This window comes from Micromys minutus, assembly GCF_963924665.1.
Source record: "Micromys minutus genome assembly, chromosome: 7".
NCBI classification, from domain to species: Eukaryota; Metazoa; Chordata; class Mammalia; order Rodentia; family Muridae; genus Micromys; species Micromys minutus.
The window spans coordinates 74130889-74157063 of record NC_137976.1 but is presented as its reverse complement, the minus strand read 5'-3'; the positions used below and the strand labels follow the sequence as shown (position 1 = coordinate 74157063).

Genomic DNA, 26175 nt, shown 5'->3' with positions numbered 1-26175 from the left:
GTTACTGACTACAATACCCAGAATGCAGTTAGAGCCTCCGGCGTTGGCCCCGCCATCATGGATTTGGGCGGAAGTAACCTATAGGTCACTCTAATTCGATGAACAGAGCATTGAAAACGTAGTTGCCGCCTTCAAACAATGTGTAACTGAATTTACTTTATGTCTAAGAGTATATTTTTTTCTGAGTGTTCCAGGGTCAGATAGTAGACATTCCTTCCCGAAGTAAAGATGTCCGCCAAGCGTAGGAGGCTTTGGGTAACTTGAAGTTAGCGTCGACAGGAGCAACAAAGTTCGCAGCCTGAGTAAAGATGATGCTTCTTTTTGGGGGGCGGGAGGATCGTATCCAGCTGCGAATCGCAGAGCATTGTTGGCTATGTCCAGTAAGACCCAATCAGAAAGGAGGAAAGACTAAGAACTATTGGCTGCAGGCGCGAACCAATCGGAAGAGCTGTGATTTGGCGGGAGTCTTGAGGACCTCCAGTGCTGTGGGTGTCTCAGCACCAACCCTAGGTATCAGGCTGCTGTGGCTATGTTCGTGACCGATTTCCGCAAGGAGTTCTACGAGCTGGTCCACAACCAGGTGACTCCCATTCCAGGATCCTGATCCAAACCTTATCTGAGGGGAGGGATGAGAGCGAGTGTCTGTGGATGGGTCGGGAGGTCAGGGTGTTGCCACAGAGTTCGGCGTCTCTGTGCTCAACTGCCCGCGTTTGCTTCTACAGAGGGTCCTTCTCTTTGTGGCCTCGGACGTGGATGCCTTGTGTGCTTGCAAGATCCTTCAGGTAAACTTTAAACTCCTTGGAAAGATAGGACAGGAGCGAGAACAGGGTTGGCCCCAGCAGGAGGTGGGGCGCCGAAGGGGAGGGACCACAGGGAGCAGACAGAAGGTGAGGAACCCAAAGGATCCTCTGACCTGTATGGGACTAGAGAAGTATAGTGCTAACGGCGAGTAGTGATTTTTACAATAACCCGCGTGAAAATGGTTCCACTTCTGAAATCTTTAAACTTGTAAATGGCCTCTCAAAGATGGAATTTGAGAGAGGGCGTGACAGCTGGAAGTGGTGAATGCTGGGAATACAGGAATCCCTAGTTTATTGGAGAACATTATTAGTTTGGGCTTTGACCGTAGTGTGGTTTTTACAATGAGCTGGGGTCAGAAATTTTTCAGAACCCCTGAATTAAAATTAGTTTCTTTCCTTTAATGTTTTTACTTTGGCGAATTATACAGATTCAGATTGGACGCTCGCTCACAGCCTTGCCACCTAGCTTTTCTTACTGATCTTTTACCACACAGCATATCACATAGATCGTTGTCTTTCAACTCAACTCGTTTATCAGCTTCTGGTGACTCCAGGCTAGTTATCTGAAATGAGGGTTTCTGACCTTGTGCTCTCTCTCCAGGCCCTGTTTCAGTGCGACCACATACAGTATACGCTGGTTCCAGTTTCTGGGTGGCAAGAACTTGAAACTGCATTTCTTGAACATAAAGAGCAAGTATGAACTAATTTTAAAATAATCAAGATGCTCTGTTCAGTTGCAGCTTCTTAATATTTAGCAGTTAGCTAGTTCTGAAGTAGGATGCGTGTGTTTTTGGGATGTCAGTTGCATTATGCTTTAAGTTATGGGCGGAATCAACATTTGCCAAGGAATCACCAATTTGAGGCAAGTCTGAGGCCAGCCTGGGCTACAACAAGATCCTGTCTCACAGATAAAATTGTAGGTGTGGACAGCACCTACTTGTTTCTGTTTATTTGTTTAATTACTTATTTATGTTGTTTCTCATATCAGGCCCCCTCCTCCCAGGCCCTGCACTCTTTCCCCTATCATACCCCCTTCTCTGAGAAAACCCTACCCTACCACATCCTCTCCCACTGAGGTCAGACAAGGCAGCCCACTTAAAGGAATGGAATCCACACACAGGCAACAAATTCTTGGACAGCCCCGACTCCAGTTGTTGGGGGATCTGCATGAAGGCCAAGGTGCACATCTGCTACATATGTGCGCAGGGGGAGGGGCATGTTGCTAGGTCCAGCTCAGGCGCTTGCTCTTTGGTTGGGGGTTCGGTTCTAACCTCATTTATTTTGTTAGGATACAGCACTGCTTTATGTTCTCTCTAGAAATGGCATTACAGTTATCAAACGCATTTTTTCACTTTGGGATTAAATGCTAGAACCAAGACTCCTTTCTTCTGCCTGGGTCCAGATGAGAAATGGGATATTGAAGACCCTACAGGGAATTAGTGCATGTCACAGCGCCTTTGGGATGACTTGGAAGAGATTTATCTATAATTTAAAGTTCCTCCAGTATTGTGAGACAAGATCTTATTTGCTAGCTCAGGCTGACCCTAAACTCATGGACAATCAGTTCTCCTTCCTTGGCCTTTAGAGTGTTGTATTGCAGGTGTGAGCCCATAGGCAGGTGATCTGGTGTTACTAAGAAAAGGTTTTTGCTATAGTGATAGTTTGATAAAGGACTTAATATTTAAGAAGCCACAGGCGAGGCTGCCCCGGATTTACTGCTGTTGGTGTGGGAAGCTGCAGAGGACAGTAGAGTTGAGCAGTATTCAGCGAGACTTTGGATGTGTTTGAAGTCTTACTCCTGTTCTTCACTAGCTGTCTGTGCGCAAGTCTTGAGTTTATGGAGCCTCAGAGTGCTTTTCAGGAAGCAAGAAGAGCCCCAGAGCCTGTTTTACAATTTCATCACGGAAAGGCCATAACTGAGCCAGCTGGGGACGGTTTCCAAGCCACTTAGCATTCCTCCTGAGCCTTGCCATAATGCGCTCAGCAGAGGAACACGGACTGGCAGTGCTGTGGGAGGAGGGGCCTTGGTGCGGTGTCTCCTTTACAGTGTTTCCTCCTTCTTTCCAGTTCTCCTATTTCATCCTCATAAACTGTGGAGCTAACGTGGACCTGTTGGATATCCTTCAGCCTGATAAAGACAGTATATTCTTTGTGTGTGATACCCACAGGCCAGTGAACGTGGTGAATGTGTATAATGACACTCAGGTACCCAGCCCTTATGTGTGTTCTCCCTTTAGTCAGTCTGTACCTTTTATGCTGTGACAGCATTGCACGGATCTTTGCAAAGTCTGCTTGCCACTTCTGCAGCTAGGGGCATCTTCAGTAAAAGAAGCTCGTTTTATCCAGCTCATGGGCAATGTGCATCATTTGGAAGGTGGAGGATCAGGACTCTTCTAAGATCCTCTACTAACTCGTCTAAGATGGCTCTACTATACTTATTCTGAACCTCAAGGTAGCAAATACAAAATGTAGCACAGACCAGCTGTCTAAGCATTCTGTGATTCTTTCCGCAAAGCTTCAGACTCAGATCCTCATAGAAAGAACTTCTTCAAAAGAAATCAGTCGGGAATTGCTATTAGAGACAGAAATTGTATTGGCTTAGGGGTTCACATCTTTCTCGAACCATTTTGGGTCTCTATAAGAAAGTACCAGAGACTGGGTACCTTTATAGATAAAAGTTATCTTTAGTTTACTGTCCTGGATAGGGAAGAACATAACACAAACATCTGCTCTGCCTGGTGGGACCCCAGTAGAGGAAGTGCATAGGACAGTGAGGAAATTTCTTCCATGGTGAGACAGGACCATCAGAGCAAGCCGATGAAGTTTTATAATCATGCTGCACTTGGAAACAGCCTCTAAGAGTTTCTTAGAGGCTTCTGAGTGATGCTGTTTTTCCATCCATAAGGGGAGAGCCCTGGCTGACCAAACACTTGCCAGACAACACTTCTTAATGTCTCTACCCCCTCAATACCCTACACAGGCAGCAAGCTTCAGGTGAGGTAGACTGTTTGGGGGTAAACCATATAAAATATCTAACCATAACAACACATTCATACCTACCAGAAGCCAACTGGTGAGACTTTAATGTATAACATAAGAAAGAAATGTTGGAGGTGCAGAGAGATGGCTCAGTGGACCTGGGTTCAATTCCTAGTACCCACATGGCAGCTTCCAACTGTCTATAACTCCGATTCCATGGGATCTTACATCCTCACACAGGCAAAACACCAATGCCCATAAAATAAAAATTAAGAAATTTAAAAAGAAATTTTGCCCAGACTTAAAGAAGATGGTAACTGCTTTGCAAAGTTAGTTTTATAATTTAATAATGCCATGTGGGACAGCTGTAGAGCTTACTGAATGCTACTGAGCAGCCAGAGCTCTGCTTTTGCGTGTACAGAAAACTTGGGAGCAGCTGATTAAGAACAGGTAAGAGTACGGAAGCAGCATGATGAATAGTTTTCTAGCAAGGAGAGAAGAGGAGCTGGATTTTTTTTTTTTTTTTAAATAACAGATCAAGTTGCTTATTAAACAAGAGGATGACCTTGAAGTTCCTGCCTACGATGACATCTTTAGAGATGAAGATGAAGATCTTTCAGAAAGCGATGGTGATGTGTCAGAGCCTTCAGAGAAACGTGCACGCTTAGAAGAAGTGAGTGCGGGTCGGGTGGGTATTCTGGAGGAAGCAAAGTTAGGATAGGTGTGTGTGTGCTTGTGCATACCAAGCAGTGGGAAATAGAGGCGTTAGTCTGTGAGAACAGACTCTGGCTTTACCCCCTGGCTTTGTGGCCTCTGGAGTTATTTGAGCTGTATCTTATCTATACAGGAGGATCCTGGCAAAGGAAATGAAATTTAGGTCAGTTTAGCTCAATGTAGGAATAACTAGCAACTGTTCAAAAAAAAAACCCCACCTGGTGGCGCGCCTTTAATCTCAGCACCCTGGAGGCAGAGGCAGGCAGATCTCTGAGTTCAAGGCTAGTTTGGTCTACAGATTGAATTCCAGGACAAACAGGGCTACACAGAGAAACCCTGTGGTAGTGGGAGCAGGCAGGGACAAACCCACCATGGAGAAACATTAAATATCCACTTTCCCCAAGATATTGCCCATTGTAGTTCACAGAAAGGTACCATGTGTATCTGATCCCTTCCTTGGCCAGTCCTATGTAAACACTCTAGGGAAGGTTTGTTTTGTTTTTGTTCTATCTGAAATTGATCAACAGAGCAATCTGCCCAACATGGGCTTCCGCCAGCTACAGGTGAATGGTGGCTGTTTCTCTAGTGTCTGTGTTTTGTTCTTATCTGTTATTGCCACTTTTTAAATTTGCTTTAGTGCTCACAAGATTGAGTCTATTCTGATGGGCTTCCTTTAGCTCTCTATGGAGTTTTGGGTTTGACTTGTTTGTTTGTTTGTTTGTTTCGAGACAGGGTCTCACTGTGTAGTCTGGCCAGTCTGATAGGGCAGCTTTTGTTGGGGACTGTGTTCTTTTGTTGGTGTACCCAGATTGGCAGCTTCTTGGATTTCAAGTCTGGGTGCGCCAAGAGAGGAAAGCAGGCTATGTATAGATCTCAAACTGTTGAGCCTTTACTCCCGCCATTCGCAGTCTTACTTAGTTTCTATAGTATGTAAGAGTTTACATATATCCGGAAGACACTGGGATATCTTAGCACCTTCTTTTTGAAGAAAGTCTTGTGGTCATAGACTGCAGATTCACTACAGCCCCCATGCCTAAGAAGTTAGAATCTTCGCTGGCACACTTGAGAGGAAGAAGCACAACTCTTTTGTTGTCCTGGTGGCAGACATGGACTCTGGATGCTGGACAGGCAAAGTGGTCAGATGCTGTGTGTACTGTGGAGCACATGCCAGGAAAACCTATGCTCTTCTGTATTTGAATGGTGTCTGCCAAGTTCTGGGGGCCAAATGAACCGGTCTTCCCCTGTCTCAGCTATTTAGCTTCCCAGGTACAAGACTGTACTTGGATCATGGACAAAGCCTATATTTTCCCTCAGGGGTCTGTACCTAGGGGGCTTCTTCCAAACCAGCTCTTTGTCGGGCTTAATCTTTTTGTCTTAGATTCTTTCTATTGTGACAAAACACCATGACAAAGACAACTTATAAAAGAAGACATTTAATTTAGAGCTCATGGCAAGGAGCACAAAGGGCATCAGGCAGGCATGGTACTGGAACAGTAGCAAAGAGCTTACCTACCTCTAAGTAGGAGGCAGACAGCACACTGGGAATGGAGTGAGCTTTTGAAAATCAAAGCCCTCTCCCAGTGACACACCTCCTCCTACAAGGCAACACCTCTTAATCCTTCCCAAACAGTTCCATCAACTGGGAACCAAGTGTTCAAACATATGAGCATATGGAGGCCATTCTCACTAAACTACCACATTTTTCTTTTGTCACTGTTTCAGGAGATAGTGGAGCGAACCAGAAAGAGGAGGCAGCGCAGGGAGTGGGAGGCCCGGAGGTGAGTCTGATGAAGTGGCTCTGTGGTACAGGAGCCCAGACTTTGTCCATTAGCCTCGTACCTCTAGCCCTTTCTGAATGCTGCATTCCCTTAGTTAGGAGTCTTGGAGAGCCTGTGTTGCTATTGCCTTGAATCACTCCATGTGTGTCTTTGGCTTCCTAGAATTACAGGAAAGGCCCAATAGTCTCCCCAATTCAGACTCTTCTGTTAGGAAGAGGCCTTTACCAGATTTGTTTTTCAAATGTGGATACTTTCATTTATAATCTTTTTAAAAATAAAATAACAGACACCTGGTAGTTATTTGAAACTTTTCATGGAAAGAAATATGAACAGAAACTAAGTTATCCATAATTCCTGTTTTTGCATGTGTAAAACAAATGAGGTACTTTGGAAGGAAGATGCTAGAGTGGTTCTTGCTTGAAATACATGGGTAGCTATGTGTTTGAAACTGGGCACAGTAGGAGCTGCTTGGTAACGACCTTAGCTGTCATCCTTTGTGGTCCAGCTGAAGGATTTACCCACCATGAGAAAGAAGACCACACCTATCAAGACAATCTCAGGCCATTTCTAGAAGTGTAAGGACAGATCATTGAAACCAAGCAGCTCTGAGCTTAAGTTTCTTTCCTGAGTTAGTCTCTGAAATATTCTGAGTTTCTCTCTGAATTACTTATATTTGTGTATATTTCACATTACCAAATTACACATCTAATTTTGCATTTTTCTACTTAAGAAGAGTTGGTGCACAGTCTCACTGTATATCCCAGACACACCTTTACTTACGATACTCCTGCGGCATCCCAAGTGCTGGGAGTACAGGTGTGTGCCACTGTTTCTGGCTATAATCATTTTTGTACTTCTGAACTCATTTTTCGTTTTTGTTTGTTGGCTTTTGAGATAAGGGTCTCATATAGCCCAGTCTGGCCTCAAACTTGCTCTGTAGCCAAGGATGACCTTGAATTTTTGGTCCTCCGGCTTCTGGGATTGTAGGAGATTATAGGTGTGTGTTGCCACGCCCAATTTATACGGTCCTGAGCTAGCAGTCTACTACCTGAGCCCACCCTCAGGTCCCAGATTTTTATACTTCTGAACAGTCTTTTAAAAACTCCTTAGTGTTTAAAGCCAGGTGTGGCAGCATACCCCTTTAATCACAGCCCTTGAAGGGCAGAGGAAGGTGGTTCTCTGTCAAATTCCAGGCTATCTAAGGCCACCTAGTCATACCCTACCTAACTCAGAAACCAAAAGAAGGGGCTAGAGAGATGGCTCTGTGGTTAAGGGTACTTGGTGCTCTGCAGAGGACTGGGGTTTGATTCTCAGCATCCATGTAGTAGCTCACAAGCACTTATAACTCCTTAGGTACTCACAGGTACACATTCACACTCATGAAAATAATATAAATGAAATGTGCTTTAATTTTTTAATTAAAAATTTAATTAAAATTAAAAAAAACAGAAACACTATTTGTTTGCTTCCTTTGTTTCAGTCTTTAATTAACATATTAATTGTACTTATTAGTGGGATCTAATGTGATGTTTCCATATATGAATACAACCCTCTGGGCTAAATCCTTTCTTTTTAAAGGATGTTTTAATTTCTTTGGTTGCAGTGCGAGTGTGTACATGTGGGTAGCCTGAGTGTTTCTCTCGATTACTCTCCACTCTATTCTTTGGAGGCAAGGTCTCTCACTTGAGTTTCACTAGACTGGCTGGGCCATGAGCTCTGTGCCCTCCCTAACCCCAGTACACACAGTGTCTAGCTTTTTATGTGGACACTGGGGATCCAAACTTAGTCATACTTGCATAGGAAGTATTCCTTATCAGCCTGGCCATCTCCTCAACCTTTTTGTTCATTCGGTGGTTAGTTTATAGACCTTACCTTACTCTGCAAGCCCAGGCTGACCTCCAGCTATTCAAATGTCCTGTCTCAGTCTCCTGACTACTGGGATTTCCGGTGTATAGTACATTATCAAGCCCTTTCTCTGTTCTTTAAACTGTAGGTTATTTCTAGTACTTTACCATTGCAAATACATCTATAGTTAATAACTGGGCATATACAGTAGTGTATCTTCTTTATTCTTTTTCAATGGTTTGAGGTAATTTCTCAGAATCAAGCCTGAGACCAGGCCTGCCTAAGGTGTACGTGTGGATTCTGCTGAAGAGTCAGCAAGGGAATAAACAACTGCAATCATGACTTTATCTGCTTCTTTCTTTTTGAAACTAAAGTTTTAGCCTTTTTGGAAAAGTTTGCCTTCCTGTCCTGCTGCTCTCAGTCAAATATACTCTGTGTTGTCACAGGAAAGACATCCTCTTCGACTATGAGCAGTATGAATATTATGGGACATCGGTAAGTATGAACACATCTGACACGGTAAGAGACAGAAAAACCTGATGCTTGCCCGTGACAGTTGCCTTTGGCGGGTGGGGCAGCCTCTGAAAACTTGAGTAGGATGGATGTTCCCAGTGTGCTCTGTGCCTCATGGTTTTTGTTTCTTACTGTATGGTACAGAAGTGATCCACGCTCAGTAGAAATCAGTTTTCTGAGATGACTTTTTACACAGCCCTGCCTAACGCTACACTCCTGACTTAGCGATCTTCCTGCCTCCTCCTAAATGGCTGACCATGTATTCATACACTGTTGTACCCGCAGAAATAGATTTAAGATGGAAACGGGACTCTTTCTGCTTCCTGGACATCTTGACATAAGCTGTTCTTTGCCATGCCTTTGTGGTGACTGAAATTGTAATCTAAAATAAATCCTTCCCCCCTTGTTTTAACAAATAAACAAACAACTTCTTGCCCAGAGGTTGATGTCTGTATGCAGGTGAGGGCTAGCATTAGTTAGGTCAAGGCGATACATGATTGGACGGTAGGGAGTGGGCGAGGACAAAGTTTTGGTAAGGTGGGAGAGAAGAAAAAGAAAGGGGAATCAAGATGGAGCTGGAGGGGAAGGGTTCTAAACCCAGGTGGTCTTAATTGGCGATAGATATGTGATTAAATCTAAGGGTTTCTATGGGCCAATTTGTCTTATATAGGTGGGTGGCTTACATCTTTGTCAAATGGTTGGAAGCTTATTGTACGGATGTATTGTGGACTGAGAATTTAACATATAAATCCATTTGCTAAATTACAAGTTTCTGGAACTTTGATTTTACTGGGCTGTGGAGAATCAGAGTCCCTTGCTGGCAGGGAGACAGCTGGGAGAGGGCAGCCGCTGAGGTACTGATACCTCACAGTGCCATGTGGCCTCAATGGTGCTGGCGCTAGACAGGATAAAAGGCTACCCTCTTTTTTTTTTTACCACAACGCTTGCCTTTTGTCTTTCAGTTTTTGTAGCACTGGGGATCAAACCTAGGACTCAGATGTACTAGGAAAGTGCTTACCGTCTAGCCATTCCACAGCACTTGCTAATTTTAATTCTAGAATCAAGTTAACCTTTATTTCATAAAGTAAAGCCAAGCATGGTGGCACACAACTTTAGTCCCAGGACCTGGAAGGCAGAGGTGGAGGATCTCTGAGTCTGAGGCCAGCCTGTTCTATGGAGTGAGTTCCCTGACAGCCAGGGCTAAGCAGAGAGATCCTGACTCAGAGACAGCCAGGAGTTCCAGAGAAACCAAATGAGCTCCACAGTGTACTGTGCAGCTAAGCGGATTGAATGCTGCTTATCTTGCCTTGTTTCCGCAGTGTTAGGTCTACCCATCATAGGTCGAGGCAGCTGTACTCCTTTCAGAGTCAATTGTTGGGGCAGCTGTCCTTCTGTTCATCGTCAAAAATACAGAGTAAGGAGGCTGTGAGGGTGGCCTGGCAGGTAAGAGCCTTTCAGAGAACCAGATTTGGTTCCCAGCACCTACATGCCAGCTCATGGCCATCCATGGATACAGGCCAGAGTATCTGCCCCCTTCCCCTGACCTCTGGGTACCAGGCACATACACATTATACACATACACATTCAGGCTAAGCACTCACGTAAAATGAAACAAGTCTTTAAAAACACTGATTAGTCTGGCTTTTGGTTGGGATTTCTAATGCTGTGATGAACACCATGACCAAAGCAACTTGGAGAGGAAAGGATTTATTTCAGCTTCCACTGAAATCAGGGTAAAAGCTCAGGACAGGGCAGGAACCTGTAGGCTGGGGCTGGGGCTGATGCTGAGAACTGGAGAAATGCTGCTTCCTCCTCTTGGTTTGCTCAGTCTGCTTTCTCATAGAGCCCAGGACTACTAGACCAGAGGTGGTACCACCCACAGTGGGCATCCCTCCCCCTCAGTCATTAACTAAGAAAATGCCACAGAGGCTTGCTTACAACCTAATCTTACGGAAGCATTTTCTCAAATGAGGTTTCCTCCTCTCACGCCTTCAGCTCTGTCAAGTTGACAAAAAACTAGCCAGCACAATGGCACACACCTTTAATCCCAGCACTGGGGAAGCGGAAGCAGGAAGGTCTCTGAGTTCAAGGCCTGACTGACTGGTCTACCTATTGAGTTCCAGGCCACCCAGGGCTGCATGAGGCACTCTCCAATCTCTGCAAGAAGGTTAAACTATGGGATTACAGTAGCACATCTGATTATTGAAAGCCTGTTGTTAGGGTCAGTTAGCATTGACCAGAATTTAGGGCTTTTAGTGGCCATAGAAGATACACAGTTCTTAACATGTTAATTTGATGTGATTGTTTACTTTATGACAGTGCAAAAGTGATGTATGCTCAGTTCAAATCCAATTTGTTTCAGTAAAAACACTGTAGTTTTCACACTTAGCCTTTTAGATTTTGGACTCTTGGTATTGTATTTCCTCTGTCTCACTTCTGATTCAAGGTTCACCACCCTTTGGCTCTCTACTCGACCCTTGCGTGGGGAGGGAGGGAACTAATGCGCTCTCGGGAATGATGTCTGGCTTTCTCCAGATCCCTTGGAGTGTTTCTCCCTGGAGAAAACCATCTCATGCTAAGTCTGCTGCTCAGACATCTACTGTCTTCACATTCTCACCAAACTCAGACCCTCCATTCAGGTTGCCTGCCTCTTCTGTCCTTGAACAGGCCTGTTGGAAAGACCTTCACTAGAAGTCCAGAAGCCCCTCCCGCTCTCCTCATCTGGCTTCCCTATGGATGTATCTGAGGCTGCTTTCATGTAGGAAGAATGTGAATACGGAGTAGATAGACAGTCAGACAGCAGGGCCTCCTGGCTGTTTTCATTATCGCCTTGAGCAACACCTCTGAGATGTACAGCGGTCCCTGCACAGTGCTATGCCTGGGCTTCCCACTGGGTGGCACTTTGTTTCCATTCTTCCTTTCCACATGATTAAACACAAAGATACAAATGACATTAGATAGAGACTGGTGTTTGGGGTCAGGAAAATTACTCTGTCATCTTTCCCTTACTCTGATAGGGATGTTTTTCTCACATGCTGAAAAGTAGCCTGAATACCCCAATCTGCAGGGCTTCACTGGGCTCCTTGGCTTGGAGCTGTCCCCACTGTATGGCCCCTTCTGTGAGCTCAGCTGCATTTGGCTTCAGGATTTTCTGTTTTTCTTGCAGTCAGCCATGGTGATGTTTGACCTGGCTTGGATGATGTCCAAGGACCTGAATGACATGCTATGGTATGTAGCGCGTACACATATATCTGGAAATCCTGCTAAACTATGTTAGGAGTTCTACCACCAGCTAAGGTCAATGTCACATGGGCAGTCCAGTGATTCCATGAGGAACGTTAGGTGCAGCTCCTCTCTGGGATGATTTATAAGCCTAGTCTTCCAAGGGTTAAGTGTGATGCTGGGGATGGGGAGTCATACGCCTTCACTGAGGGCAGTGGAGCTCCAGGGCAGCTCCTGTCTCTGCGCCTTGGTGCTTACTCAGCATTATGCCCAGCAAGTACAGTAAGTGCAGGTTTGAGCGAGACAGCCCTTGGTAGGCATTCTTACGGCTCTGGCATGGATACAGTCCAACTCAGAATTGTCCCTTTCTGCAGTTTCTGTCAGACTGTAACCAGGGCCTTGAGCACACAGAACAGTGAGCCTCCCAGTCACTGTCAATTTGAATAATTTTGAAACAGGATCTAGTCTTTATAGATGAGCAGCTTGTAATTCTGGCCTGGCTCTGCCTCCTTGGCCCCTTGCTTTCTCTTCAAGCAGTATACCAAGGCCCTGCAGGTCTGATCAGCATAGCGATAGTTACATTGGTCTGCAGAGAATCAGGACAGGTTTGTACATTGCAGGGCTACCTCTAAACCCTAGGGTGCCCTGCCATTCCAGCTATAAAGATGCTGATCGTTTGTCCCCCGCCCACTCTCAGCTCTTATTCCTATACTATATGCTGTTACTTGGCCATTTGCCAAGCAGCTGCTCCCAGCCGGGTTGGTTAGTACTGGTACTGGGTGTGTGCATTGTACCTTTGATAGGATACTTTTTCACTGATGGATTCCCTTATGCCTTCTTGTCTAAGTTGAGATTATTTGTTTACATTGGTGGCTTCTCTCTGACCCAAGTGTGGTTTATGTCTCCCCAAGCTTTGCCCTAGAACTGAAAGACTAACCTTGTGTCTCTTCCAGTATCTCAAGGAAAATCTTCCCCAAGACCCTCCCCCCCACACACACTTTTTTTCCTTTAAGATGGAAGGCACAATTTCAAAATATCAACATTTCAAAATCACAGTAGAAAAGCCCAAGATAATTACTCACAAATTGGTGGCAGGGCACAGTGAGTTTGGGGCGACGATAACAGGACACTCTTGGATTGTCCATAGAATCACTTGGCTCCGTGGCACATGCCTGTCAAGTCAAGGCAGCTTGTAGCTTGACCCCATCATCTTCTGCTTTCCTTCCAGGTGGGCCATTGTAGGACTAACAGACCAGTGGGTGCATGACAAGGTCACTCAGTAAGTAATGGCCTCCATTCGAGAGCAGCTCTGCATGTGACAGTCGCCAAGTCTGCACAAGGACGTGGGAAGCGGTCTCAGTGAGGAGGAGGGGGGTGGCTTTTCTTGCCTGGGCCCTTGGCCTTAGCACCATGCTCTGCCTTAAGCTTACAGCCTGAGAAGTGCACTGGGTGGAGCCCACAGCAGTAGGAAGGGCTTGGTTTGACTTGGTTCTGTGGCCTAGAGGGGAGTAGTAAGATGTAGCCCATGCACGTTGGAGGTTAGGGGGAAGACATGGATGCTTGTAGGGAAGATGAAGGCCTAGGGGTCCTGTCAAGGAGGATAATTTTGATCACAAAAACGGGAGATTATAAGAGGGTTGGTAAATAGGAGAGTTTGGTCCCCTTCTGTGGACGCTATAAACTGGGAACAGGCAATGTAGTCTCTCTTTGTCTCCCCTGGGACACAGTTCAGCCTCTTGTGGTTATTAAGTAGGAAGAGAATGAAGAGACCAGGCCTAAGGCTCTGCTCCTCTTCAGGAGATCCACCTTACGCTCTTCATCTCAGTCCTTGTGCGGTCCGCAGAAGCACATACTATGTATTAGGCCTTCTGGGTGGTCAGAGTTCTGTTGCCTGGGTTGCCACAGTGAGCCAGCCTCTAGCCTTGCTGTGCCCCAGTCTCTTCTCTGTTGAGTATAGATGGGGTGTGGGTGAGACAGTTCAGGAGCAAGAGCTCCTGGAGGACTCGTTCAGTTCTAGCTCAGCTCAGTGTTGAGAGGCTTACAACCTCCTACAACTCCAGCTGCAGGGGTTCTGACACCTTCCACAGACATGATTCTACAAAAAAAATGTATTTAAAAATAAAATGGCATAGGGCAGGCATGTAGGTGACATAGAATATAGAAGTGGCAGTACATGTAAATGTAGCATGGGGAGCATATCCCGCTCTTGGCCTCATGTGAGACCCTTTTGTCACCATCCCAGTTGGTGGCTCATTGGGACCTGGAGTAGGGCCTACTTACCCATCTGCACTTGCTGGCAATGTGTGCTAGTCTGGACTTCCTATGTGGAACATTGTTGCAGGGTCAAATTGACGGTGTGGGCTGGATGCCTGGCCAGCCTCAACAGCTCTGCTCTCAAGGACTCTCAGTACCTAAAGATGGAGCATAGCCTGCCCAGAGCGCACCCTGCCCAGCTCTGTCTATTGTCACTCTTTAGAAGGCTGGTTTTACCTAAACAAGCTTCCTCAGACCTCATTCAGGAACAACTGGGGAGAGAGCTGGTTCAGCCTACCATACTTTCTTCCAGAATGAAGTATGTGACTGATGTTGGCATCCTGCAGCGACATGTGTCCCGGCATAACCACCGAAATGAGGCAGAGGAGAACATGCTCTCTGTGGACTGCACCCGGATCTCCTTTGAGTACGAGTATCTCTGCAGCTCAGTGCCTTGGGGTTTAGTCAGTACTCATTGCTGTTAGCATGTTGCTCAGCACGTGCTCTCTGCTCCATCACTATGATAACAGCCGTCCATGTCCTCCTATGAACAGTGTGATTATGGTCTGTTTGCTGGCCACAGATGATGTCTGAGCCATATGGGAGCCTGAGAGCTGAAGCAAAGTGGACTGCACCCCTTGGTCCTAGAGAGATGCCTGAGACGGGATCATGGACTCAAGGGGCCGTATGTGGTGAAGGGCAGGTTCAAGAAGGGAAGAAAGAAGGGCTTTGGGGATGGGGAGGGTAAGGCTGGGCTAGCAGACCGGGGCAACAGACCAAGATAGCATCCTGAGCTGCCTACTCTGCTTCTCATGGTCTGTCAAAGGGAGAAAATGGTTTAACTTCAGATACTCCCTGCAGGAGTCAGAGAACTCTGAGGTCTGCTGTCCCCAAGCAGGTCCCAACAAAACAGAATCCTCCAAACAGGACTGTCCACTAAAAATTCTGGGTGGGTTCATACCAATCAAGGTTGTAGGTACCAGGGTAGGTAGTAGGCAGTGGGTACCACATATGTTCCTTGACCTTGGACCCAGCCTCTGCCTGGTACTGTACCAGCACTGGTCCCTCCATGAAAGCCTGTACAACACCAGCTACACTGCAGCCAGGTTCAAGCTCTGGTCTGTGCATGGGCAGAAGCGACTCCAGGAGTTCCTTGCAGACATGGGGTAAGTGCCTCCTACCCTGTCTCCACCCTGCTGGCCCAAAGCACCCACTCTGTTGTGACTGACTTGGATGTAAAGTACAGTCCCTCCTCCATGTCCTAGCCTGTGGTCTAGTGCACCTGTCCAGACATCCCTGGTGGGCGTGCGCAGGACTCCCATGGCAGGCCTCTTCCTTGCTGTCAGTGCCTCATTCATACGGCTTGCTCCCTCCAGGCTTCCCCTGAAGCAGGTGAAACAGAAATTCCAGTCCATGGATGTTGCCTTGAAGGAGAATCTTCGAGAAATGATTGAAGAGTCTGCAAATAAATTTGGGTAAATGCTTTTCTGGATTATGTTTTCCTTTTCCTTTTTTTGAGACAGGGTTTCTATGTAATCCTGGACATCCTGGGATTTGAGTCTATAGCCCAGGTTGGCCTCTGCTGGGAACTGAAGATGTAATCCACCGTGTCCAAATGGATGACACTTTTTAGAAACGGCTTCCACTTTAACCATCTACCTGCACTGATGCAGAAATAAGAGCTGGCTCCAAGGAGCACAGAGTGCTGGGATTGACTCAAGCCTAATTAATGAAATTTCCAGTTCTCTTTGGATTACAAATGCACTTTCTTGTTGGGCGGTGATGGCGTATGCCTTTAATCCCAGCACTTGGGAAGCAAAGGCAGATGGATCTTTGTGAGTTCAAGGCTAGCCTGGGCTACAGAGTGAGTTCCAGGACACAGAGAAAACCCTGTCTTGAAAAACTAGGAGAAAAAAATGCACATTCTTAGGCTAGAAAGATGGCTCAGCAGTTAAGAGCATTGAATGCTCTTCTTGAGGACCCAGTCTCAATTCCAAGAACCTACATGGCAGCTCACACCTATCTGTGACTCCAGTTCTAGATCTGACTGTTACACAAATGTACATGCAGGCAAAGCACCAATACACATAAAACAAAAATAAATTAATTTAAGAAGAAAAGTACATACTGCCCTTCTAGAGGACAGACCCCAGCTACATGTCCAGTGGCTCATAATTACTTGAAACTCCATCTCCAGGTGTCCTGTGCCCTATTCTGGCCTCTTTGGACAAATGTTCACATAGACACACATTCACATAGTAAGTTCATGAAAATATAAAGAGATAAACTAAAGTGCATGGTAGAACTCATTGTGTAGACCTTGTAGACCAGGCTGGCCAGACTTGAACTCACAGAAAGTCCACCTGCCTCTGCTTCCTGAGACCTGGGATTAAAGGTATATGCCACCACATCTGGCATGTTTAGGGTGTTTAAATCCTGGGACTGTGATGTGGAATGAGAAATAAGGCACCAGGACGGGGCAGGCATACTCTATCCTACCAGGTTTTCAGGCGACACTGAAGCCCAGTGCCTGTTAGGACATAAATGAGAACCTTGCCCATAACTTAGGCCTATGGCTATGTTGTATTCATTGCTGAACCAGCCATGTGGGTGTTTGGGCCTATCCCATCCTCTAAGTGACAGTCACATTGAGCACTCTTGGGGACCTGAATAATTGACGATATCTTTCAGTCTAGTCTGAGCATACAAGCTTGTGTACACGTTGAGAGTGACAAGTTCATCACTTCCTTCCTGGACAGGATGAAGGATATTCGTGTACAGACTTTCAGCATTCAGTTTGGGTTCAAGCATAAATTCTTGGCCAGCGATGTCGTCTTTGCCACCATGTCTCTAATGGAGAATCCCGAGAAGGATGGCTCAGGGACAGATCACTTCATCCAGGCTCTTGATAGCCTCTCCAGGTAATGGGTATGCATTATCCATATCCATGCTGCGGCCTCAGCCTTACCCTGTATGGAAACCAATTACAAATTTTATGAGTGTCTGTCCTATGGGAACTGTAAGGTTGGGATTCCTACCACTGAGCAAGCTAGTCCTAAGCTGCTGGCCCAACTCCAGTGTCTTTTTTTTTTTTTTTTTTTTTTTTTTTTTTTTAAATAAGGTTCCTGGAGCCCTGTCTGGTCTCAAATAAATTTATGCTCCATTTCCCGAGCCTCCCCAGGGCTAGGACTGGTGATATATGTGTGCCACCATCCCCAGGAGTTCTTTGCATTCCTTTGTGATTGTCTTTTTTCTCCTTCTGCCTTCTCAGTCTCTTAAGACATTGTCGTTCACTCTTGTTTTTTCTTCCAATTCTTCAATTCTTCTGTGTTTTAATCATGAAGTGGGACATTCCCAGTGGTGATGTTTTAAGGTTGTGACTTTCTGGTATACTTGCAAGTCAAAGGTGATCTGCTCATTTTGTAATTTGTTGACTTCTTTTTGTTTCTTTGGTTTATACGTTTAGTTTGCTTACTTGCATGTTTTGAGGGTCCCACTATAGTCCTGGTTAGCCCTGAACTGGTTATGTAGGTAAACCAGGTTGGCCTCAACGTCACAGACATTCACTTGTCTTCGTCCCCCAAGTTCTGGGATTAAAGGTGTGTGTCCCCATGTCCAGACTACAATACTCTATTTATATAGACATTATGAATTTAATTCCATAGGTTTTACAAAAAGGCTAGTTCAGATTAGTTTTCTAACTCAGTAGAACTGCTTTTTCTGTTGATTTTTGTGTAAGGTCAAAAAAATGTAGAATCCTGCTTTCTGGGTTTTCTCAGTTCTCTCAGTCTCTCTCCTCCCTTCCTCTTTCCCATCCTCGCTCATCAATATTTAGTTTTAAGGTATAGTTCTAGGCTGGGCAGTGATGGCACACGCCTTTAATCCTAGCACTCTGGAGGCAGAGACAGGTAGATTTCTGAGTTTGAGGCCAGCTGGTCTACAGTGAGCTCCAGGACAGCCAGGGCTACACAGAGAGACCTTGTCTTGAAAAAACAAAATACAGACAGACAGACAGACAGGATGCAGCCATCAGTCATGTGACTCCTGGGTGACTCTTGAAGCTCCACTGCGCTGCTCCGCACTCTTCACCAGGTCCCCTTTGTCCCTTACACAGACAAGGCAAAGCTCCCTCAGTCGTGGCATCCAACTTCCAGTTGTCCTGCATGTCATCGTCTGACCCCAGCACCCACGCTGATGGGAGCAATGCGACTGACTGGTGTCTCCTTAGTTGCAAGTTAGAACATACATGTTTTGTTGTTGTGTGGTTTAGTGACAGTTTGGTTTTGTTTTCTAAATTTTTTTAAATTGTGTTTTGTGTGTGAGTGTTTTTCCTGCAAGTCTGAATGCAGCGTGTGTATGCCTGGCGCCTGTGAAGGTCAGGAGAGATTCACACCTTCCCTAGAACTGAGTTATGGACAGCCATGAGCTACCATGTAAATGCTGGGAGCTTTCAGGTTCCCTGACGGCAGCCCTAACCAACGAGCCAGCTCTCCAGCACCGCTGGAGGATCAGTTAGTTGTTTCCTTTTTCAGATCTGTTTCCTGCCCGTTTTCTCCCCAGTTCTTTCACCAAATAGTCTGTGTGTATGTGTACATATATGGGGGTGGAGCCAGAGGTCATCTCTGTATGTGTGTACATGTTTGTGTACATGGGGAGCCAGAGGTCTTTATTAAGTTCTCCACCTTAGTTTTTGAGATAGGGTCTCTTCACTGAACCTTGAGCTCACCAATTCAGCCAGCTCCAGGACCTGTTGTCTCCACCCCCTCAGTGCCAGGGTTAGAGACATGTGCCCTCTGTGCCTAGTTTTTTCCGTGGGTGCTAGGGATGGAATTTAAGTCTTCACTCTGAGCCGCCGCATGTCACCCCCTTCTTCCTACCTTGGTGTAGGCCTGCTGTCACATACTGTCAGCACAGATGTGTATTCCTGGAGCACACTCTCAGCTAACCTTTAGAGATAGTGGGCATCCTGCAGCCCTGTGTTGCACAGTGCCTTTGTCTACCCTCAGGTGAGCTCTGGTTTCATTCCTAGAGCTCCTGTGCAAGGCAGCTTCCTACTGACTGGGTTCCTCGTGCCCACCTCCAGCAGCCAGCACTGAGTAAACTCTGGGTCCTTTCCATTCTTGGTTGTGTTTGGTTTTGTTCTTTAATTTACTTATCTGAACGTTGCTCGGCTGCCCCAGCCTCCCAAGTGTCTGAGTTTGCAGACCAGTGGCTGTAGTTTATGGCCCCGGGCTCTGGCTCCATCGTTGCTTTTGTAGTTTCATTAACTCTCCCAGTGCTCCTTAACCTTGCACTGTCCTGTTTCATAGCTGTGCTTTCTGTTTGCCGTGGATTTGTTTCGTGGAGCTTTTCTTGAGTTTTGCCCTCTGGCATTTGAATGAATGATTTCTTTCCAGAGTTTTCATTTCTGTCAGCACTTCTGGTTTCTGGCCTTTTCCCCCTAGTGTCCTGTTCTTGTTATAGGAATTTTAATGGTTATCCAAATCTCTCAACATAATGGATCCATCTTAAGTTTCATTTGATCTCTAACCATCTGTTTCTCTTGGGATCTTCCCCTCCCCCACCCTCACCCCTCTTCAAGCCATAACCGGTTCTCAGATAATCTAGTGTTTTGTATTTAGGAAGGAAGCTATAGAATCTTGACCGAGCCCTGGGTGTCTGGGTATAGCTTGCTGGACACAGAGGCTGTGCTTGAAGGCCAGACACACTTTTTTCTACAGGCTTCATTTTTAATATTCAGAGAGGCATATTCTCATTTAGCAGAGAAGAATAAAAGTCCATCTGTTGAGTGTATGTGGGGAGTCTTTATGTTTCCCCCTGTTGGAGCCCTCCAGGTACCTACTTGGGTCCTCCTTATGTGATCTCTAGATTCTTACATTGTTCTGTAGCCCAGGCTAGCCTCAATCACAGTTTTCCTGGATGCTGGGATCACAGGCGTGCGCCACCACCGTACCTGTGTGTTTTCTGTCTTTTGACTCTCCTACTCCATCTCTTTATTTATACTTTTTAAAAATTGTTCCATCCTTTCATGTGAAGAGGAACTAACTCATGGGGGAGAAAAGATAGATTTTTTAGTCCTTTTTAAACCCCTTCTTGAACCCAGAATCAAGCAATCTATTTGACTTTGGCATTTTTAGCAAGAGTACTAAACAAGTATCACATAAGCCCTGTGTCTACCCTGTTTCAGGAGTAACCTGGACAAGCTGTACCTTGGGCTAGAGCTCGCCAAGAAGCACCTCCAAGCCACCCAGCAGACCATCGCCAGCTGTCTCTGTACCAACCTCGTCACTTCCCAGGGCCCTTTTCTCTACTGCTCACTCATGGAGGTTAGGCTTCCTTACCAGCGCGGTGCTAAGCCACTCCCCCTAGTAGCCCCATCTGATCAGCTCTGTTCCCTTTCCAGGGCACTCCAGATGTCACACTGTTCTCCAAGCCAGCATCCTTGAGTCTGCTCAGCAGACATCTGCTCAAGTCCTTTGTGTACTCGGTGAGGACTTGGATGGAGTGGGGATGAGGTGGCAAAGGCATTGGTACAAGAGGGCAGGCGTAGTGCCAAGCACGTGTCAGAGATGGCCTAGGGTCACCCCCTGGGTATACTCCTGGTCTGGGGCCATATTGGAACTCACCTAACCTCTAAGAACCTTCAGTTTCCTACAAGCTCTGGGCCCACTCACTGTTGTGTCACTCAGGTTCCTCTGTGGCAAACCTGGAAAAGGGGAGTTAGTCATACACAAAGGTTTGGATAGTCTAACGGTTGGTATTTAGACAGGCCCTAACCCAGCTACTAGAGGACTTCCCCCAGGCAGGGATGCAGGAAGGATAGTTCGTGGTGACTTCAGGATGAGGTTTGTGAAGAGAATCAGGAAGCTGAAATTTCCTCAGGCTGTGAGTCGCCCAGGAAAACTGTGGTGTTCATGTCAGGAAGATAATTAGTGCTGACTCCACGGGCTCCACTCCTCAGACACTGCCAGTCTCTGACCACAGCTGTCTCAAGGAGACTGGAGATGCCAGTGTGAGGCCCTGGCAGGATTTCTGATCCCCAGCACCAAAAAGAATTGGTTTGAGAAACTTGCAAGAAACAAAACTTGTGTCTGTTTTGCACTGGCTTCATGCAGGTGAAGTGATATGTAGGCGGTGCACTGGGTAATAGGATGCCCTAGAGATGCCTGCAGTCCAGGAGAGGGTGTGCAATTCTACAGTTATAAAAATTATACAAGTGATAGTGTTTGTATGAGCAGTACAACGTTCTTGGATTTGAGTGTCCACAGGGCTCCTGGAACCAATCCGCTGCCACCTGCTAGGAATGACTAAAATGTCAGAAGATGAATGAGGCCAAACAAGAACTTTGCAATTCTGTTGGCTTCATTCAGATCTCAGCCTCATGTATCTATCAGTTGTGAGAAAGAATTTTGACTTCTGCACCTCTCTTTCCTTATCTGTAGAAGACAGCCACTTCACAGGTCTAATCAATTACCAGACATTGACCTAACACCCACCAACTGCCCATTTCACATGCTGGGTCAGACCTCAGCCCTGTGTAGTGAGAGGAAACCTCAGCACCTCCGTCTCAACAGAGCCATACACTGAGAAGAGGAAGGAGAATAGACCAAGGCTCCTAGAGACCCTGAGGCGGTGATCCTGGGAGTTTGGGGTGCTAAGAGGGTTGACCTAGTAGATAACTGGATGCTGAGAGCCAAAATAACAAGTTGGAGTTCTAGCATATCCTCTGGTGGCTGCATCCCCGGAGGCCTTAGGGGTGGCCTAGTGCTGTTAGAGTTTCTAGGTGCTGAGCAGTGCGCTCCACCCTGGAGGCTGAGGTGCTGAGGGTGACTGCTGTGACCAATAGTGCCCCTGTCTCCACAGACAAAGAATCGGCGCTGCAAGCTGCTGCCCCTGGTGATGGCTGCCCCACTGAGCATGGAGCAGGGCACAGTGACAGTAGTGGGAATTCCCCCAGAGACTGACAGCTCGGATAGAAAGAAGTGAGCAGCTTCTGCTTGTCCTGACACAAGGCTGAAGGCACAGTGGCACTAACTCTGCAGAGCCTAAGTGGCTTTTGCCCTTCAGTGTCACAGGGGCCAGTTGGGGGGGGGGGTCAGTTGTCTGGTCTGTCTCCCAACGTGTCTGTCCTGTGCCTTTAGCTTTTTTGGTCGGGCGTTTGAGAAAGCAGCAGAAAGCACCAGCTCTCGAACTCTACACAACTACTTTGACCTCTCAGGTGAGTGTCCCTGCCCAGTGGCCACACTTCTGCCTTCACACTTTCCAGGCCAACATTGGCCCCAGAGCGAGGCAAGCTGGTGATGGAGGTCCCCAGCCAGCAGTTCTCTGGCCCTTCCCAACAGCCTGGGCAAAGCTGCTCTCAGGATCCTCAAAACTCTTACAGGCCTGCATGTCACCTTACCGCCCTTCCCTAAAGTTATCTCCCATCCTAAAGGGCAGGCTGTGGTGACTCTGGAGGCCAAGCCTCACCCGGCAAGCCAGTCTTCCTCAGAAACAACACAGCCTGTGGCAACCCAAAGCTGGCAACATGAAGGGTCCTACCTAGGGCTCTAGTACTCTGTCTACCCTGCAAGAAAGGTTTTGCAGCCTGTCATACTTGCTGTGTTGGATGAGTCAGAGAAGGAAAAAGCCTAGTCCAGTGATCACTCACCAGACAGAGCAGCACACAACTTGGTTCATGCTTGGCCAGATTTACCATTTTGTTGTTGTTGTTTAAATTTTGAGACACAGTCTTGCCATGTAGCCCAAGCCGGCCTTGTTCTTACAGTTTACTTGCCTTAGCTTCCCACGTGCAGAGGTTATAAGCTTGGCCTAGCAGACTGGTCTGTCTGTCTGTTGGTTTAGTTGGCTGGTTTTGTTGTCTTGGTTTTTTGGTTTGTTTGGGTTTGGTTGTTAGTGGGGCTTGGGGTGGTGGGGGTTGTTGTTGGTTTTTTGTTTGTTTTATTTTGTGAAGTCTCTCTATATATAGCTCTGGCTGTCCTTATCTTATTTCTAAGATGGGATATCACTGTGTAGACGAGAACTCACCGGGATCAAAACTACCTGTTGCCTGTGGAGTGCTGGGATTAGAGGGCTGCACCACAACACCTGGCCCTGTCCTGTCCTTGTTCACATTTATTTTTTGCTTTATTTATTTTACTTTATGTGTAGGAATGTTTTTCCTACACGCATGTATGTGCAGCACCATGTGCATGTCTGTTGGATCTCTTGGAACTGTGATTATAGATGGTTATGAGCCACCCTTTAGGTGCTGGGACTCAAGCCTGGACCATCTCTGCAAGAGTAACAAGTGCTTTAACTGCTAAGCCGTCTCCAGCCCCTCGCTGACACATTTTACAGTAAAACAGATTTGACAATACCTCACTAGGCTGCAGAGTACTGTAGCTTGGTAACTTGCACAGGCCAATTCCTCTCAATGCCATGCCTGGTGCTTGGAGTCAAGGTGTCAGTATGACTGGTCGCCTCTGTCTTTGGCCACACGGTTTCTTCTTTCTTTCCGAAATCCCTCTATGGATGTCTATGCCCTGATCTCTCAGAAGGGCCCCAGTATTGTGGGTAAGACACCCTGAGCACCTCATTTTACCTGTTCGACGATCCTGACTCAAGGTGTCATTCTGGGGTACTGGAGGTTGGGGTTTCCCCAAAGGAACTTGGGGAGCACAGCTTACTACATCACACCTCTTGGTTTGTTTTTAGTTTTGTTTGTCTGTTTTGTTGTGGTGGTGGTTGGTTGTGCATAGGTTGTTTTATTTTGAGACAAAGTCTTTCTAATGTGGCTCTGGCTATCCTAGAACGTACCCTGTAGGCAAGATCTGCCTGCCTCTGCCTCCCGACTGCTGGCACCGCTGTGCCCAGCTACCTCAGTTATTTTATCTGCATCTCAGAATGGGCATTTCTTACGTTACCATGCTCTGATTCCCCAACACTGACTTGTCTGCTCAGGTTGCCCGCACTGTCTTAGGCAGGCTTCTTTGGGCCAGGCAGCTATAGCTATGGCATTGTGGGGTTGGCCTTCCATGAACAGCAGCTCCTGTTTCCTATTTGTGATATGGGTGGGTTGACCACAACCCACCTTTGTTGCACAGGGAGGGGGTTAAGCTGGAAGCTCCCAGGCTTCCTCTGAGGATTGAGAGCCAGAGGTAACAAGTGTGAAAGTAGATGTGATCAGTATGAGCCTAGTGGGCAAGGCTTTGTGCTCCTGGGGACCTGGCCAGCAGCATGGAGGACCCCACTCCAAGCAAGCAAGCTCTCTTCAGTGTCTACCTTTGCTTCATCACACCTGTCTGAACCTGTCAAAACGCACGTAGTCTTGTGTTTGCACCCCAGAAGAGGACACTGAGCTGAGGTACACCACAGAGCAGGGCTGATATGATCTGCAACATTAGGGGACAGGCAGTATCAGGGTCTGTAGGGGGGCTGTGTGTTCCCCCTGCTGACTGGCACTGTTTACCCCCGCATGCCATGGTAGTCCTTGCAGGACAAGGCTCTGGCCTCTCCACCGTGTAGCCAACAGATCTAAAGGGGAGTTCAGTGGGAAAGAGATGAAATCAAACGCTGCAGAAAGTCCCAGGCCTGGCCGGAGCCTGCAGTGTGGAATGCCGTGGAAGGAGGGGAGGTCATGCACTGTGCCTCGTTTCTCACTCCTCCCGGCTCACAACATGTTTTCCTTTCATTACTTCAGTAATTGAGCTGAAAGCTGAGGACCGAAGCAAGTTCCTGGATGCTCTTGTGTCGCTGCTGTCCTGAGGGTAAGTATGGGTGGTCCGGGTCCTCGGGCCCGACTCCTGCTTGTGTGTCCCTCAACAGAGGCATGCACTTGTGTTTCCCATCACAGCAAGGCCTTGAAATTTTTTCCCAGGAATGTCTGCCCTCAGAATTCCAGCAAGGCCACAATGAACACTTTTGAGAAAGCTTAATTAATTAATTTCATTAAGCGCCTTTGACACCACCACCCCGAATAACCTCAGATTTTTCTCTCTGGTGCCCACACCGTGGGGCTGAGCATCGTGACATACAGGTTATCTGGTACCAGACTCTCTTCCGGCCACAAGCCCCAGGCTGGAGTGCACAGAAGTGGCACTCTGGGCTCTCTGCACTCAGTCTTTAATAAGAAAGCAAGCTGTTGGCTCTGCGTGGCCTCTCAGCAGTGCTTGGCTATCCTGAGAGGCCTACTGAGTGTCACTGACAGGCCACTGTGCCCAGAACATTTCCCTAGTGAGGGCCTCAGTATTCTCCCACATTACCCTTCTTTTTGAGGAGCCACATGGGAAAGTGGAAGTAGTTTTCTCCTATGCTTGTGTGACCATCTCAGCCTTTCCAAGCCTCTGATATAAGAGCTCTTCAGTCTGGGGCTGCCCTGTCCATGGTAAACCCTAACCTATAGGGGTTCACTGGCCCAGTAAACGGCCCAGTGTGTCTCAGGAACTTCATTCAATCAGGATGGCATGGGCACTAGGGGCCATATTAAGGAAGGCGTCTAGACTGGACCTGGAAATCCTTGGTCAGACTTGCAGGTTGTCAGCAGTGACTTGGCCCACGTAAGTAGTTAGTCCAAAAAGGAGCCAACAGCGCCCTTTGCCCACAGGTGGCAAGTGTGACTGAGCTTGTGGAGAGCAGCAGGTGCCGGGGCTGGCTGGAGCAGACCTCTCTTCTGCACTGCCAATAGCACTGCTGTGTGTGTCTGGCTACCGAGCAGGGGTGTCACCGAGAGGGGGAGGGGAAGATGCTGCCTCATGATGGGGGAAGCAAGAGACTGCCAGCAAGGGAAGGGGCCTTGTGCACAAGCCATGGAGCTGCCCAGGCAGGGTCTGGGTACTTTTCATTCGGGTAGACATTCGGACTTTGCAGGGAGTGTGGGAGGACAGCAAGTACCTCGGTGGATCTGGAGTGGCCTTTTACTCCAAACTCAGAAGCAGCAGCCCATACGCCATGGGAAGGCCTAGTTTGTTAGATGCACTGGAGAGAAAGGATGAATTGTAGGAGACATTTTGTTTTTTGTTTTTTTTTTTTTTCCCTTCCAGAATTCAGTTTCTCCAGAAGTGACCTCCTTTTTCTTATTTATATCAACTGGC

At 47.0% G+C, this 26175-nt stretch overlaps 1 protein-coding gene across 1 annotated transcript; it reads left to right on the top strand.

The window, feature by feature from the left end:
- Positions 1 to 119: 119 nt before the first annotated feature.
- Positions 120 to 26175, top strand: CDC45 (cell division cycle 45). The gene is made up of 19 exons (XM_080919643.1): positions 120 to 580; positions 723 to 782; positions 1402 to 1494; positions 2868 to 3005; positions 4315 to 4452; positions 6216 to 6271; positions 8563 to 8611; positions 11796 to 11857; positions 13080 to 13130; positions 14418 to 14537; positions 15139 to 15270; positions 15481 to 15579; positions 16864 to 17025; positions 20292 to 20430; positions 20508 to 20591; positions 21968 to 22086; positions 22246 to 22322; positions 24786 to 24852; positions 26125 to 26175. The coding sequence occupies exons 1-18, from the start codon at positions 530 to 532 to the stop codon at positions 24848 to 24850; spliced, it is 1695 nt and encodes a 564-aa protein (XP_080775769.1). The 5' UTR covers positions 120 to 529; the 3' UTR covers positions 24851 to 24852; positions 26125 to 26175.